General features: G+C 39.8%; 1 protein-coding gene and 1 long non-coding RNA gene across 2 annotated transcripts in view; one reads left to right on the top strand and one right to left on the bottom strand.

The window, feature by feature from the left end:
• Window positions 1–2,461, top strand: LOC148743045 (uncharacterized). The gene is made up of 3 exons (XR_016002110.1): window positions 1–1,446; window positions 1,844–2,056; window positions 2,354–2,461. It is a non-coding gene; the product is annotated as an uncharacterized LOC148743045 (long non-coding RNA).
• Window positions 2,462–8,369: 5,908 nt separating this feature from the next.
• The window catches only part of LOC148743044 (DNA-directed primase/polymerase protein-like), a 16,034-nt gene continuing 8,856 nt past the window's right edge, over window positions 8,370–15,547 (bottom strand). The window contains exons 4-10 of the mRNA XM_088762173.1: window positions 15,327–15,418; window positions 14,709–14,755; window positions 13,931–14,022; window positions 10,228–10,301; window positions 9,498–9,571; window positions 8,987–9,190; window positions 8,370–8,473 (exon numbers count right to left, since the gene is read on the bottom strand). Of these exons, the coding sequence (XP_088618299.1) occupies window positions 8,466–8,473; window positions 8,987–9,190; window positions 9,498–9,571; window positions 10,228–10,301; window positions 13,931–14,022; window positions 14,709–14,755; window positions 15,327–15,418 (591 nt within the window). The 3' untranslated portion in view covers window positions 8,370–8,465. The remainder of the gene's footprint in view (window positions 8,474–8,986; window positions 9,191–9,497; window positions 9,572–10,227; window positions 10,302–13,930; window positions 14,023–14,708; window positions 14,756–15,326; window positions 15,419–15,547) is intronic.

Below are 15,547 nucleotides of genomic sequence, written 5' to 3'. Positions count from 1 at the left end.
ATCTAGGTCTGGGCGAAACGCTTTGTGTGCGAAACTCGTTATGGGCAAAACCCGCGGCTTCCGAAGCAACTTCTAAAATCACGTTTATCGAATTGCTTAATTTACTGGCGAACAATTTCTAATTCCGTCGGGCTGAGAAACCAAGTATCATTCGCTCCGACGAAGGGCTAACGCTCGAAACGTCAGCTTTTGTAATCATTACGGTGGCCAATTTACCATTTCAACTTTGTTGATATATCCAAATTATTTCGTTACTCCCACCGACGCAGCCCCAAACAGTTTCTTTCGAAACTATCAGCCTTTATTCAAGTATCATTGGTTATGACCAGAATCTCGGTCATGACTTTTTTCATTTGTTGGCTCTAACAAGAGCCGTTTTATGGAATCTATTCGGACCTGATTTCACAACTTGCTCTAGTCCAGTTCATGTTCCAGCGCGTCCAGATTCGTCAGTGTTGAATCGATGGTCTTTTTGACATCATGGTACTCCTTGAAGTACTGCTGCAAAACTATTTGGGCATCGTAGTGAATAGTTGAATCTGCTAGAACATCTAGTAGAATACACAGCATCTGCTGTCTATTTTCTACCGATAACTCGACTAATTCTAGACGCATTGTACGTATGGAGTCAATGGTAAAAACAGCTTCAAAGTTGTCCATAGTTGATCTAAAACACCTCTGAAGGAACGTGCCACAAATAATATTATCTTAGTGCGGACTTCTTATGAAAAAACTGCAGTGTACTTGGTCGTTTTGTGATTTGTCGATTAGTCGTTGGATTAAAATAAATATTACCATATACTTGTTTTTTTATTTTTCTTTTTTACTCCAATAAAAAAGCGACATTTTCGATCCTCCTCATTAAGCATTCTTGGTATATAAAGGCATTTTACTCTTCACTGTTTCTCAATCATTTCTAACGACATTGTTTGACCCGAAATGGCTTTAACTGTAAGACAATTGTGCAAAGAAAGCAGCAGACGACCCCGCAAGGCTCTGTTTTTTTTCCGAGACGAGAAGAAGACGGGAATCGCGCCTACACGCCTCATCATTGGAAATAGTATAGATTTAAAAGAAGGAATGGCGGGGACCGTTAACTGGCAAGCAAGAAAGGTACCCGCTGAACTCTTAGCCTTAAGTGGTAAGTAATGCCTTTCACATCTCGATTACATGGCAGAATTCACAGGAATACATTTGTGTAAGTCAGTTTTATTGCGAATACTCGCTTAAGCGACAAGTCTGAGTTGTAACTAATTGTCGTACTTACGATTTGTTCTTGTAGACGACGAAGAAGTCTTTAATCAGAAAGACTTGGAGTGGTGCGAAATAAACTTGCCGCCGTTACCAAGTCTGGACTGCAACCAACAGCCGGATTCAGACTCCAAGGAAATTGCCCAACAACCGTCCCAAAAGAATGAGGTACAGCGGCCCAACAAGTCAACCAAGGTAATTCTGATTACTACATGGTGCTCTTTAGTAACGCGTTTCATAAAAATGTCGATAACGCCGGCCACTTCAAAATTCAAAGTGGTATTTTTACCTTCTTGTGAAGCGTAAATAATTGAAATTAATTATGTAATGCACGAGCTACCTTTATGATTCTATTATAGTTTTATGTCAGTGGGCATTTACCATCTACAGCGATCGTTTTATATAGGTTATAACTATTTTTGAACGTGACTTTTGTTAATAACCCGAACATCAGGAAGTCTAAGATCACGTTTTCTTGCGCGAGACAAAGTGAACGAGCGTGTTTCAACATTGTATTATCACATTTAAGTTTTCAGATGTTATACTACCATAACAGACTTTCGTTTTGATAAATGTTGTATTGATCTTTTAGGTGAAGGCTGGGCGGAAAAAACTTTCCGCAACTCCCGTTGACCCATACCAAGAGTTTTTGGCAGAACAGAAGAAAAGAGAGGCTCAGTGGTGTGAGGAAACTAAAGCAAAGAAAGCACGAAATGAGGAAAAGGAGGCCAAGAGTTTCAGTGCTGGTGCGACTGCAGAAGATGTTGCTTCCATAAAGCTGCTGGTACAAGAGAGTATCTGTAAGGTAAGCATAACAACAATGCGTTACTTGTTGAGAAAATGTCGCTTGGAAAGTCCTTTCCAGTTTTTTTTCTCTGAATTCAACACGCTTAACTACGTTACGGACACCCAGTGTCAACAATGAGTTTCTAAAGCAAGCCTTACCTTTGGATGACGTCTAATTACTTTTTGACTGAGTAATTTATAAATAATCGTCTTAATACGGAAACCTCATTTTACAGACACTTTCTTTGGTTTTGCCTGATGTTTGATTGTTCACTTTGTTTAATTAACTGTTCATTTGTTTGTTTTACTCAAATAGATGATGGAGAAATTCGAGGACGCCCTGTCTGGAGTGGAGAGAAACATCACAGTCCGATTGGGTAGAATTGAGCAAAGATTGGATTCTTTAGAGCAAAACGTTATGGTAAGTTTTAATGTCTTTTTCGTTTACGGCTTTAAAGACGGAGTTCTCGATAATGGAACTACTGGTTTGACAAACTTTGTTGCAGAAGACTAAACTGTTTGAGTGCCTCTAAACTCTAATTAAACCGGTTTAAGAATTATAAAACACAGGGTATAATGAAATAAGGCCATCAAAAGCTAGCGGTTTCAATTTATTTTCTACTTACTCGACTTAATCAAACCAAAATGGCCTTTATTTATTTTTTTAATTCCCTTGCTACAAAATGACATATGATTTTTAACTTTTTAATGGATACAACAACCAGAAACTGAGCAGCCATTATCAGCCAGCAGTATCCTTCAGCAGGATGATCTTCAAACTATAGATTCTGTTGCCTTGGCCAGTCTAAACGAAGATATGGACATCTTCGCGCTATCTCCAGAAACACCAACGGTTCCGACTCCGCCTACAGCTTCAACTTCTTCGACCGCCGCCTGGTTAGCTCAATTGGGAGAGCGCCGGACTGCTGTGCGGGAGGTCGAGAGTTCAATACCGGCCGGACCAACACTCAGGGTCTTAAAATTAACTGAGAAGAATATGCTTCCTTTCTTTAACATCTAGAAATGGTTAGATATTCTAGTCTTCTCGGATAGGGACGAATAAATGGAGGTCCCGTCTCCTGCAGGGTTAGGGGCAGGAGACGTTAATTTCCCACGCACGAGATTACTGTGTGATGGATGTCCTCCCCTGGGGCGGGATGGGTGGGTTTCCACATTTGCATTTAAACGAGCTATAGCTCATATGCGATATGTGGTTAAATAAAAATTACTTACTTACTTACTTACTCTGCAACCCAAAGCTTCCACGAATTAACAGAAGCTCAAGTTGGCGATGAGCTCATTGGTAGCTGCGTGACCCCAAGAAAGCTACCAGTCGTGAAGAACATTCTGCAGAGCGGATCGGAACGGCACAAATGCGCGCTTAAGCTTCTGCCATACTTCTTTACCAAAGATGAGATGAGCACCAGCAACACAGACGGAACACACCAGAAACTTCCCCTAGACACTACGAAACTAAACTCATTAAAAGTGTTAGTTTTTTCTAGATTTCCAGTCGAGTCCTCTGCGGAGAGAGACAAGGCGTGGAAATTCATCAAAGGCAAAATAAATGCTAAGTGTCGTTTAAGTAAGCATATTATAAAGCAAGCAGGCGACAGGTAGACTTAAAGAGAGTTTTTAACTAAGGCTTTTCGCGATTTGTTGAGGATTCATTGAGATTACTGTAGGCTTCTCGTTTTCAAGTTATTGATGTAAAATGGTTGTAGAGACCTTCAATTTTATTTAAAGTTTTGGTTTTCTTTGTTGGAAGAGGGATGTGATTAGCTTACGAAAACAGATGTTTGTTAATTAAGACAAGGAGAGCGAGATTTGTTTTCATGATTATGCAAATTTATTTCGATTGACGTGTACGGCAAAATTTACAAAATCCGTGGCTATCGGGCAATATGCCCGCCGATATTTAGTGTCACTTCTTTTGGGACTGTTGGCGAGTTTTTACGCTGTACTGAAGTCCCACTTTCGAACTATGTTTTAGTCAAGTCAAGTTCGACGAGCGGCCATCTTGGTTTGCTACACAAGCGTAGGAAGCATTTCTTCCTTCGTAAAATTAGCTATTACAACAACTCATCTGCCTCTTTCCAACTGAACAACTTATTGTTATGTGGGGATATTCATCCAAATCCTGGTTATGGCTGTACTTCGGCACACGACAACATTACTCGTGCTGGAAGAAAACCGCCCACGTGGAAGCATCCGTGTGGAGTTTGCTCCAATTCTGTTCGCTCTAACCAAAAAGGAATTCTTTGTGATGGCTGTTGTAAATGGCACCATATCAAGTGTATCAACTTGGATATTAGAACATATATTGATTTGGGATCCTCAGATGAAACTTGGTACTGTTCCGATTGTACTTTTCCATTTAATTTCACCGATTCGTTCTTCGAGGAATCTACTATGGAAGATACCAATGGCAGTCTACAGTCATCACTTTCAGGTTCTACTGACGGTGTGCGAAATATTTTTCCCAAAGCTTTATTCTTAAATGCCAGAAGTATACGGAACAAAGTTTTTGACCTACAAGCATTGCTATTTATGGATTCGTTTGATGTTGTTGTCATAGTTGAGACATGGCTGGATAGTAACTATCAGGACTTTGAACTTAAGCTTGAAGGCTATAATATTTTTCGGAAGGACAGATGTAATAGGCGGGGTGGTGGAGTGCTTATAGCTATCAAGAATCATATTTCTTGTATTCGCAGGACTGACCTGGAGGTTAATTTAGAGATGATAGCTCTTGAAATTCGTCCAAATCCTACTATTTGTGTACTCCTTTCTGCATTTTATAGACCACCGGACGCAGATGAGTTATTTTTGTCACAATTCAGAGAGTTTTTGGATAAATATTCAGGAACTGGTCTTTCAAATCTTGTTGTAACTGGGGACTTTAATTTTCCACACATTGACTGGAATCTTGGATGCCCTATAAAGTCAGACCCTGGAATTAAGGATTTTTGTAGTATTTTGGATGATTTCTATTTGGTACAAAAGAACCTACATGCAACTCGAGATCTAAGAAATCCTGGACCTTCTGGCAATATTTTGGATCTGGTCCTAACCAATAATGACATCTTGGTTGAAGATGTAGCGGTGCATCCGCATGCATTTGACTCAGACCATCATCCCCTTACCTTCAAGTTTCGTACTGAGATGAGAAGGCCTAATAACATTCAGCGTAAGGTATATTGTTACAAAAAGGCTGATTTTAAAGGTTTGCAGGAGACCTTACAATCTATTCCCTGGAATCTAGTTACATGCGATAACTGTATCGATACAGGTCTGTTAAAGTTTCAGGATCTTCTGTTTTCTGCTGTCAATCAACATATACCCCGGATAACACTCAAGCGTCGCTCTAGGCCTCCTTGGATTTGCAATGATATAATGAAACTAATTAGGAAGAAGAGGAAATTATGGAAGCAAGTTAAATCTAATGGTTCACCGGACATATTCTTAAAATTCAAGGAGCTGAGAAAGAAAACAAAGAGACTTATTAATACAAGTTACTACAATTATCTTCAATCTCTGTCTGGAAAACTTCAGGACAACCCTAAACATTTCTGGAAATTTTACTCCGTTAAATCTAAAACTAAGAGAATTCCAGATACTGTAATTTATGATAATGTTTGTTCTACAGATGCGTCTTCCAAGGCGGAACTTTTTAATAAGTTCTTCCACTCAATTTATTCAAAGGATTCAGCTGATGTTAGCTGTCCGACTACAGATGTTGTGAATCCAAATTTGTTACTGAACGTTACAACTACACCATTTGAAGTGCAGGGAATTCTAAGTAGGCTCGACATCAATAAATCACCCGGTGTGGATAATATACCATCAAGAATTCTACAAATCTGTGCGAAGGAATTGTCGGTTCCCTTGTCGCACTTGTTTAACTTATCCCTAAGCTCAGGAGTCATGCCCACCTTGTGGAAATCCGCTAACATCACTCCTATACATAAGAACAATGATAAGGAATTCGTGGAAAATTACAGATCAATTTCCCTGTTACCTATTCCAGCTAAATGTTTAGAGCGTCTTGTGCATACTGCTGTTTACGCGCATATTTCGCCCTATTTATCTGAGTGGCAGCATGGATTTGTGAAGGGGAAATCTTGTGGGTCACAATTGGTTCTCACTCATTATCAGTGGGTCACAGCTTTGGATGAGGGACGACAGGTGGATGTTGCTTTCCTGGACTTCTCCAAGGCTTTCGACAGAGTGAATCATTCAATTTTACTGCGGAAGCTCTGTAATTTCGGAATTTCTGGCTCCCTACTACAGTGGTGTGAGAGTTACTTGAGTAATCGTTGGCAAAGAACTGTGTTGGATGGCGTCTCCTCCACTTGGTTAGAAGTTCCGTCCGGTGTCCCACAGGGCTCCATTCTGGGGCCGCTATTTTTTGTAGTTTTTGTGAATGACTTGCCCGATGTTGTTCTCCCTGGAAATACCATTGCGCTTTTTGCTGATGATTGTAAAACTTCAAGAGTCATTGATGATGTTAGTGATCAATTCTGTTTTCAACGGGACCTGGATAATCTTCATCATTGGAGTATTCGCAATGCCATGGCTTTTAATGTCAAAAAGTGCAAAGTTATGAGATTAACAAAGAAAAGGCAACCTTTAGTCTCTAATTATTCCTTGGACAATTCTCTCTTGGAAGAAGTTAGAGAATTCAAAGACTTGGGAGTTACAACTACTGACAATTTTATCTGGAACTCGCACATTGATATTATTGTGTCGAAAGCAAACAAAATGTTAGGGCTAATTAAAAGGACTTGTAGAGGTCTGGATGATACTACGACTCTGAGAACTCTTTACTGCGCGTTAGTTCGATCGAATGTTGAATACTGCTCTGCTGTATGGTCACCCTACACCAAAAGGAACATAGAAAAAGTTGAAAAAGTACAAAGAAGAGCAACCAAGTTCATTTTAAAGACTGAGGACAATTATGAGACTCGTTTAAAGAAGCTAAATTTGATGTCACTAGAAAATAGGAGATTTCTAGCTGATGTTACTTTTTTATATAAAGCTCTCAATGGAATAAGTAACATCAATATCGATTCATACGTAGATTTTTATTCTAATGCGGATCATTATTCATTTAGGAAATACGATGATTTATCTCTTAAGAAGAAATATGCAAGAACAAATCCACTTAAATATAGTTTTTTTCACAGGATAGTTGACTCCTGGAATCTTTTGCCCTACGATACTCGTAAGGCAGCAAGTGTTGATGTTTTCAAGCGGGGAGTCAAGAAATGTTTACTGGATCGTGCATTAAATTAGTTATTATTGTTGAACTATTGATTTTATTTTGATTTTATACTTTACTTTGTAACTTATTTTAGTAGATATTCATTGGTGATCTGTTCTTTATGGGGTCCTGGACTCCTTTACAGATTATCCGTATGGCTATTTATATTAGTTTTGTTGTTATGTATTACTATTAATGCCATTAAATTGTAATAAATAAATAAATAAAAATTACACATTACTTTACGAAATCGAATGCTAGATGAAACACGAGCGAAAGAAAGTTGAGTTTTGTTACATGCATATGCAAAATTGTTTTGATTAACCGACGGTGAAATCTACAAAATCAGCGGCATTTCTTAACGTTTTTCACTTGATAGTGCGTTTTCATTTCAGTCAATACGTAGAAACAATGTAGGAACATGAAAAAAAAAATGAGTTTGCTTCTCAATTCTATTTTCTTTCTGTCGAGAATGTTCAGTCCACATGGTATGATTGACAGATTGCTTCAAACGCATTGCGAGCTCTCCAGGGCGAGACTCGCTCTCGGCTCGCTTCACTCGCCAGTGGATAGCTTAATGGCAGGCTAGTAATTTAATTTTACTTAGTTTTCTATCGTTATCAGTCGAATATTATTAGCATGAAACGTCAGTGTTCCGCATGAACAATTCGTATAATTGTTCACAACGGTTTCTGATCGATATGTGCATGGCTTCCCGCTGTTCTTTAGCCCTCCTTATCCGTTCAACGTTTTTGTCCATCCGTTTAACGTTTTGAGCAATCTATTAATAGATGCTGTTCAACCGTTTAACGTTTTAAGCCATCCGTTTATTTTTTTTCTCAGCCGTTTAACGGTTCACGGAATCCGTTTTTGGACTTTGCTCTACCGTTTAACGCTTTGGACTATTCGTTTAAACGGACATGCAAACCGTTTAAACGCCCTTACTACCCGTTTACTATCCGTTTACAAACCGTTTATTTTTACCCGTTTAACGGAAAAGCGTTAGTGTACGAAATCCGACTCTCTCCACTTTGGGGTAGAAGAGGTCATCAGGAAACTCAGCCAAGTGATGAAGATTACCTGCCTACACATCAGTCAAATATCTATGCCAACATTGTAATGACTAGGTGGCATACTTTAAGGCTGTCAGAGCCAAGTTATCTCACGGCACTTATTACAAAAAACCACACAAGCCAATAAGTCACTGTATTTTACAAAATTTAATGAATAATTTTTTGTTCGGTAAACCTCTAAATAGGATAGTAAATGTAAAGGAAACCCTTACCTAACTAATCTTTGTGTTTGAAAAAGTCTCTTGAAAGTGTTTTCTTTTCCTTACTTTTGTTTCTTTTTAAAAATTTCTGAAAATGCTTCAAATTCCATTTGCTTATTTTGGGAGACACTGGTTGTTTCTTATATTTTCCATTGAAATTTGGGCAGAAAATTGGTGAACAAGCAGCCAAAAATTAATCTCAATGCACACACTTGCCATTTGACAGCAGTGCTTTACCTTCCAAGGACTAGCTACAGAAACCTGGAAAAGCTCTGGTAATGAGGGGCCATAATGGTCACAATGCAAATTCTCTGTTTCAGTGTGATGAATTTAAACCATACTAATACCAAACATCAACAATATAATAAAACTGACTTTGCAAACACTACACAATCAGTCCAAAACTGCACCTGAGGTAAAGGTTTCATGTTGTGTCTCTTCTTGTATTTTTGCATTAATTTCAGATGTGTGGACAGAGCCATTTCCAGTCAAGACCTCACTCAATGGCCATGTTGGTTGATAAGAGTCAGAACCCACATCTTTGTTTGCAGAAAACTCAGAACCAACTCTGAGCTTCCTTTCCAGTAATGTGCAAATGTGTCTGACAAAGTTTCCTGAAAAACAGAGTTCTTGATCAAAATCAAAAATTGTCTCAATTGAGTAATACAGTATAATACACAACAACTGCATGTCTGGATTAAACATAGCTAAGGCCACAAAAATTAAGCAGAAGAATTAGGCAGTCAGAGAAAATCCATTTTCTGAAGGCTAATGAAGACCTTAAAATTCTTCCACTACAAAACAAGATAACAGCAAGAAATCCTCAATCTTTCAAATTATCTGCAGAATTGCAGACTCTGAGTTACTTAAAGTAGCATAATAGAGTAAATATTTTCTGTGCCACAAACAACAGCATTTTACCAGCATGAATGTTATCTTTAAATACAGCACCAGGTAAGTGGAAGATCAGATGTCTCGAAAACTTAGAGGAAGTACTGAAAACAAATCAACAACAACTTACTTGTTAATGACTCAGGGGATTACAGAGTAATTATATAGATCAACGGATCAAAATTATTATTTAGAAATGAAGTTCTCTTGCGATTTTGGCAATGTGAATAAATTATAGGTAAAGAGGTACCATGTTAAGGTCAGGGTTTGGTTGGGTCATTGTGACCTAAATTTCCTCTGACAATGTTACTTTATCATCTTAGCTGAACAACAGCAGTGGCCAAAGTCAAAGAGGAAAATGAGAGAAGCTATTGAAACAACAAAAGGAGGCCAAAACCTTAAAACAAAGAGGAAGAAACTGTTGATACATGAACAAAATGGTTGTACTTCAGCATGACGCACTGAATGAAAGAGGAGCATTTCTCTTTGAAACATCTGAAAAGACCAAACCAGGCTCTGGAATAAAGTATCTCTATATTTTTACAGTGATAATTATCATTAAAATTGTTGGAATCCCAAGTATGTTAGACCTCAGGAATACTTTCACTAGCACTGAAGAGAGCAACTAAGTTGATCAATTACCATTTTTTAATCACCAGTATATCGTAGAAAATAGTAATAGCACTTCACAAGGATAATAAGAAATCTTATCTGAATCATGCATTTGCATAAAAAAAACAATTCATTACCAGACACTAACCTTGAATCCAAATCTATAATATATTTCCTGTTACAATCAACACCATAAATGTTTTTCAGGTGGCGACAAATATACTGAAGAAGAAAAAAATATTCATATTCATTCCATAATATGTCCTCCTTTTAATGCTCCCCAGGAATAAAAGATCAGGCTAGGGTTTAATGCTCCTCAGGAATGACAGATCAGGCTAGGGCTTAATGCTCCCCAGGAATGACAGATCAGGCTAGGGTTTAATGCTCTCCAGGAATGACAGATCAGGCTAGGGTTTAATGCTCCACAGGAATGACAGATCAGGCTAGGGTTTAATACTCCACAGGAATGACAGATCAGGCTAAGGTTTAATGCTCCACAGGAATAACAGATCAAGCTAAGGTTTAATGCTCCCCAGGAATGACAGATCAGACTAGGGTTTAATGCTCCCCAGGACAGATAGATCAGGCTAGGGTTTAATGCTCCCCAGGAATGGCAGATCAGGCTAGGGTTTAATGCTCCCCAGGAATGACAGATCAGGCTAGGGTTTAATGCTCCTCAAGAATGACAGATCAGGCTAGGGTTTAATGCTCTCCAGGAATAACAGATCAGGCTAGGGTTTAGTGCTCTCCAGCAATAAAAGATCAGGCTAGGGCTTAATGCCCCTCAACAATGACAGATCAAGCTAGAGTTTAATGCACCCCAGGAATGACAGATCAGGCTAGGGTTTAATGCTCCCCAGGAATGAAAGATCAGGCTAGGGTTTAATGCTCCCCAGGAATGAAAGATCAGGCTAGGGTTTAATGCTCCCCAGGAATGACAGATCAGGCTAGGGTTTAATGCTCCCCAGGAATTACAGATCAGGCTAGGGTTTAATGCTCCCCAGGAATTACAGATCAGACTAGGGTTTAATGCTCCCCAGGACAGATAGATCAGGCTAGGGTTTAATGCTCCCCAGGAATGGCAGATCAGGCTAGGGTTTAATGCTCCACAGGAATGACAGATCAGGCTAGGGTTTAATGCTCCTCAGGAATGACAGATCAGGCTAGGGTTTAATGCTCTCCAGGAATAACAGATCAGGCTAGGGTTTAATGCTCTCCAGCAATAAAAGATCAGGCTAGGGCTTAATGCCCCTCAACAATGACAGATCAAGCTAGGGTTTAATGCACCCCAGGAATGACAGATCAGGCTAGGGTTTAATGCTCCCCAGGAATGAAAGATCAGGCTAGGGTTTAATGCTCCCCAGGAATGACATATCAGGCTAGGGTTTAATGCTCTCCAGGAATTACAGATCAGGCTAGGGTTTAATGCTCCCCAGGAATGAAAGATCAGGCTAGGGTTCAATGCTCCCCAGGAATGACATATCAGGCTAGGGTTTAATGCTCCCCAGGAATTACAGATCAGGCTAGGGTTTAATGCTCCCCAGGAATTACATATCAGGCTAGGGTTTAATGCTCCCCAGGAATGACAGATCAGGCTAGGGTTTAATGCTCCCCAGGAATTACAGATCAGGCTAGGGTTTAATGCTCCCCAGGAATTACATATCAGGCTAGGGTTTAATGCTCCCCAGGAATGACAGATCAGGCTAGGGTTTAATACTCCTCAGGAATGACAGACCAGGGTAGGGTTTAATGCTCTCCAGGAATAACAGATCAGTCTAGGGTTTAATGCTCCCCAGGAATGAAAGATCAGGCTAGGGTTTAATGCTCCCCAGGAATGACATATCAGGCTAGGGTTTAATGCTCCCCAGGAATGACAGATCAGGCTAGGGTTTAATACTCCTCAGGAATGACAGATCAGGGTAGGGTTTAATGCTCTCCAGCAATAAAAGATCAGGCTAGGGCTTAATGCCCCTCAACAATGACAGATCAGCCTAGGGTTTAATGCACCCCAGGAATGACAGATCAGGCTAGGGTTTAATGCTCCCCAGGAATGACATATCAGGCTAGGGTTTAATGCTCTGCAGGAATAAAAGATCAGGCTAGGGTTTAATGCTCCCCAGGAAAGACAGATCAGGCTAGGGTTTAATGCTCTGCAGGAATAAAAGATCAGGCTAGGGCTTAATGCCCCCCAAGAATGACAGATCAGGCTAGGGTTTAATGCACCCCAGGAATGACAGATCAGGCTAGGGTTTAATGCTCCCCAGGAATGAAAGATCAGGCTAGGGTTTAATGCCCCACAGGAATGACAGATCAGGCTAGGGTTTAATGCTCCCCAGGAATGACAGATCAGGCTAGGGTTTAATGTTCCGCAGGTATGACAGATCAGGCTAGGGTTTAATGCTCTCCAGGAATGAGAGATCAGGCTACAGTTTAATGCTCCCCAGGAATGACAGACCAGGCTAGGGTTTAATGCTCCCTAGGTATGACATATCAGGCTAGGGTTTAATACTCCCCAGGAATGACAGATCAGACTAGGGTTTAATGCTCCCCAAGAATGACATATCAGGCTAGGGTTTAATACTCCCTAGGTATGACGGATCAGGCTAGGGTTTAATGCTCCACAGGAATGACAGATCAGGCTAGGGTTTAATGCTCCCCAGGAATGACAAATTAGGCTAGGGTTTAAAGTTCCCAAAGAATGGCAGATCAGGCTAAGGTTTAATACTCTCCAGGAATGAAATATCAGGCTAGGGCTGAATGCCTCTCAGGAATAACAGATCAGGCTAGGGTTTAATGCTCCCCAGCAATGACAGATCAGGCTAGGGTTTAATGCCTCTCCGGAATGACAGATCAGGCTAGGGTTTAATGCTCCCCAGGAATGAAAGATCAGGCTAGGGTTTAATGCTCCCCAGGAATGACAGATCAGGCTAGGGTTTAATGCTCCCCAGGAATGACAGATCAGCCTAGGGTTTAATGCTCCCCAGGAATGACAGATCAGGCTAGGGTTTAATGCTCCCCAGGAATGAAAGATCAGGCTAGGGTTTAATGCTCCTCAGGAATGACAGATCAGGCTAGGGTTTAATGCTCTCCAGGAATGACAGATCAGGCTAGGGTTTAATACTCCCCAGGAATGACAGATCAGGCTAGGATTTAATGCTCCCCAGGAATGAAAGATCAGGCTAGGGTTTAATGCTCCCCAGGAATGACAGATCAGGGTAGGGTTTAAAGCTCCTCAAAAACGACAGATCAGGGTAGGGTTAATTCTCCACAGGAATGACAGAGCAGGCTAGGATTTAATTCTCCCCAGGAATGACAGATCAGGCTAGGGTTTAATTCTCCTCAGGAATGACAGATTAGGCTAGTGTTTAATGCTCCCAAAGAATGACAGATCAGGCTAGGGAGTTTTCACTGAGCCAACATTTCAGAGAATTCTCTAGTTACAACCCAGAGTTTGCCTGATACATTTGCATTACCTGGGTTATTTCATTAAAAATTATTTTTAAAGCATCAGGGGACCTGAATCTTAACTCCTAGGATCTAATCGAGTACAGCCTTTTAGAATACATACAACTGTTTAGTATTTATCCTGTGTCGTTTGCTCCACAGCAGAAAAAAAGCAAGCCACCAGAAAAAATAGATATTAAGTTATTTACTGGTGTAGATCAGTCCATGTGAGAAAAACTGTACCACAAGTCTTGAGTATTACCTGACATTGGGTGGTGCACTAGACCTTCAACACAGTTTTTCTCTATGCAGACCTTCCACCACACACATTTACTCAGCAATGGAAAATAATTCTCTTGTTTGTCCGCATTTATTCTCTTGCCTTTAATCAACTGTCTTTTACTCACCTTGATGAAAATGTCTACCATATTGGCTCCATCCTTTTGTGGATTAAATTCAGTTTTGAATTCCAGGTCAAAGTATAGTCGGCAGGCAGCCCCTAGGATCATTTAAAGGTCAATAATATTGCGACAGAATCTTAATTGTAAGATGTCAAACCAACTCCACAATATAGTTGCTAGGGCCAGGTTGTTCAAAGGTGGGTTAAGATAGCCCAGGGTTAATGAGAAATCAGATTTAAGATCTGAAACCTTTAAAAAAAAAGTCAGTGCAATTCTTTTTGTCTACAATTTGATGACTGAATGTCCTTCAAAGAATAGAGAAACTCATCTGTTGTGAGAAAGGCTTTTGAACAAAGGAACAAAGAATCCTGATTAGAATTTAACCCTGGGTTAGCACTAACCAGCCTTTGAACAACTGGGCCCAGACCTCTATCTTATTATCAACAACTACAATGGCCACCTCCTTCATCTCAACACTATTTTACCAATCTAGAATAATTTGCCGTCTCAGTTTTCAACAGTTTCACTCCCAATTAACTCCTTAACTCCCAACTGAGTGACCATAACAGAATACCTCTCTACAACATCAATTCAATATCAAGCAGACAACTGATGAGAATAGTCAATCCAACAACAAATTCTCCAAACTAACATCACAAGAATTGTAAAGAGTACAGTTAGGAGGCTTACTAATAAGATCTTGGGAGTGAAAGCACAAAGTCTATGAATGACTATTTTAAAAATATGTATTAAACAATTAAATTATACACAGATTTAAGAGTACCTTCTGGTATAACTTCATAATAATTTCTGTCCTCTGGTGAACATATCCTACCAAGTTCAAAATAGAAATATCAGGAATGACAAGGAAAGAATAAGGTTTTTGTTTGTCTGTTCATTTGTGTGTTTGTTTTTTTGCACTTGCATCAACTTTCTTCATTTCGAGCTATTTGGTCATTTTGAATTTAGGATCTGTATAAAGGTCAGTTGAACTCTTCTTTGGTCAGCTTCACCTACCCTTCCCACCAAGCTTTTGCACTGCCAGAAGTTTTAAATATACCATGCCTTGTAGGGGAGAGATCCAGGGCAGGGATGCAGGAGATGTGCACCCCATCCCTCTGAGATGACCTGCAGTTTTCTTACACCTGTATAAGAAAACTCAGCAGTTTGTTTGTGTTGGAGAAAAACATGAGACAGGATTGAAAAATGTCTGTCTGATGCCTTGAGAATGGTAATTTAGCATGGCTGTTTCAAGCAGTAACCCTTCTTTTTGTCAGTGCAGACATCAGCTGGGTCATTTGTTACTGGTCCCACTGTGTCTTGAGAAAAACCCTGGATCCACCCATTTGTGCATTTTTTGAAGATTGCTAAGAACTGCAGTAAAATAAATGTGATACCTGACCTTGTGTATTTGTGCCAAAAATATGGCAAAGTTGCAACAATATAGCCTCGTTTTCCGTAACAGTCTTTCTCTTTGGCAAACACATGAACATCCTATCCAGTAAAAAAATTAAATTTCACTATAAAATGTGCTATTAGTTACAGTATTTCACTACTTCCTATCCTTGAACTAGTTTTGCTTTATGGTGAGAATGAACCCAAAAGTACAGTGACTGTAGAAAG

This window comes from Stylophora pistillata, chromosome 1, assembly GCF_964205215.1.
Source record: "Stylophora pistillata chromosome 1, jaStyPist1.2, whole genome shotgun sequence".
In the NCBI taxonomy this organism is placed as follows: Eukaryota; Metazoa; Cnidaria; class Anthozoa; order Scleractinia; family Pocilloporidae; genus Stylophora; species Stylophora pistillata.
The sequence above is the reverse complement of the archived record's forward strand: the minus strand, read 5'-3'. Positions and strand labels throughout refer to the sequence as shown.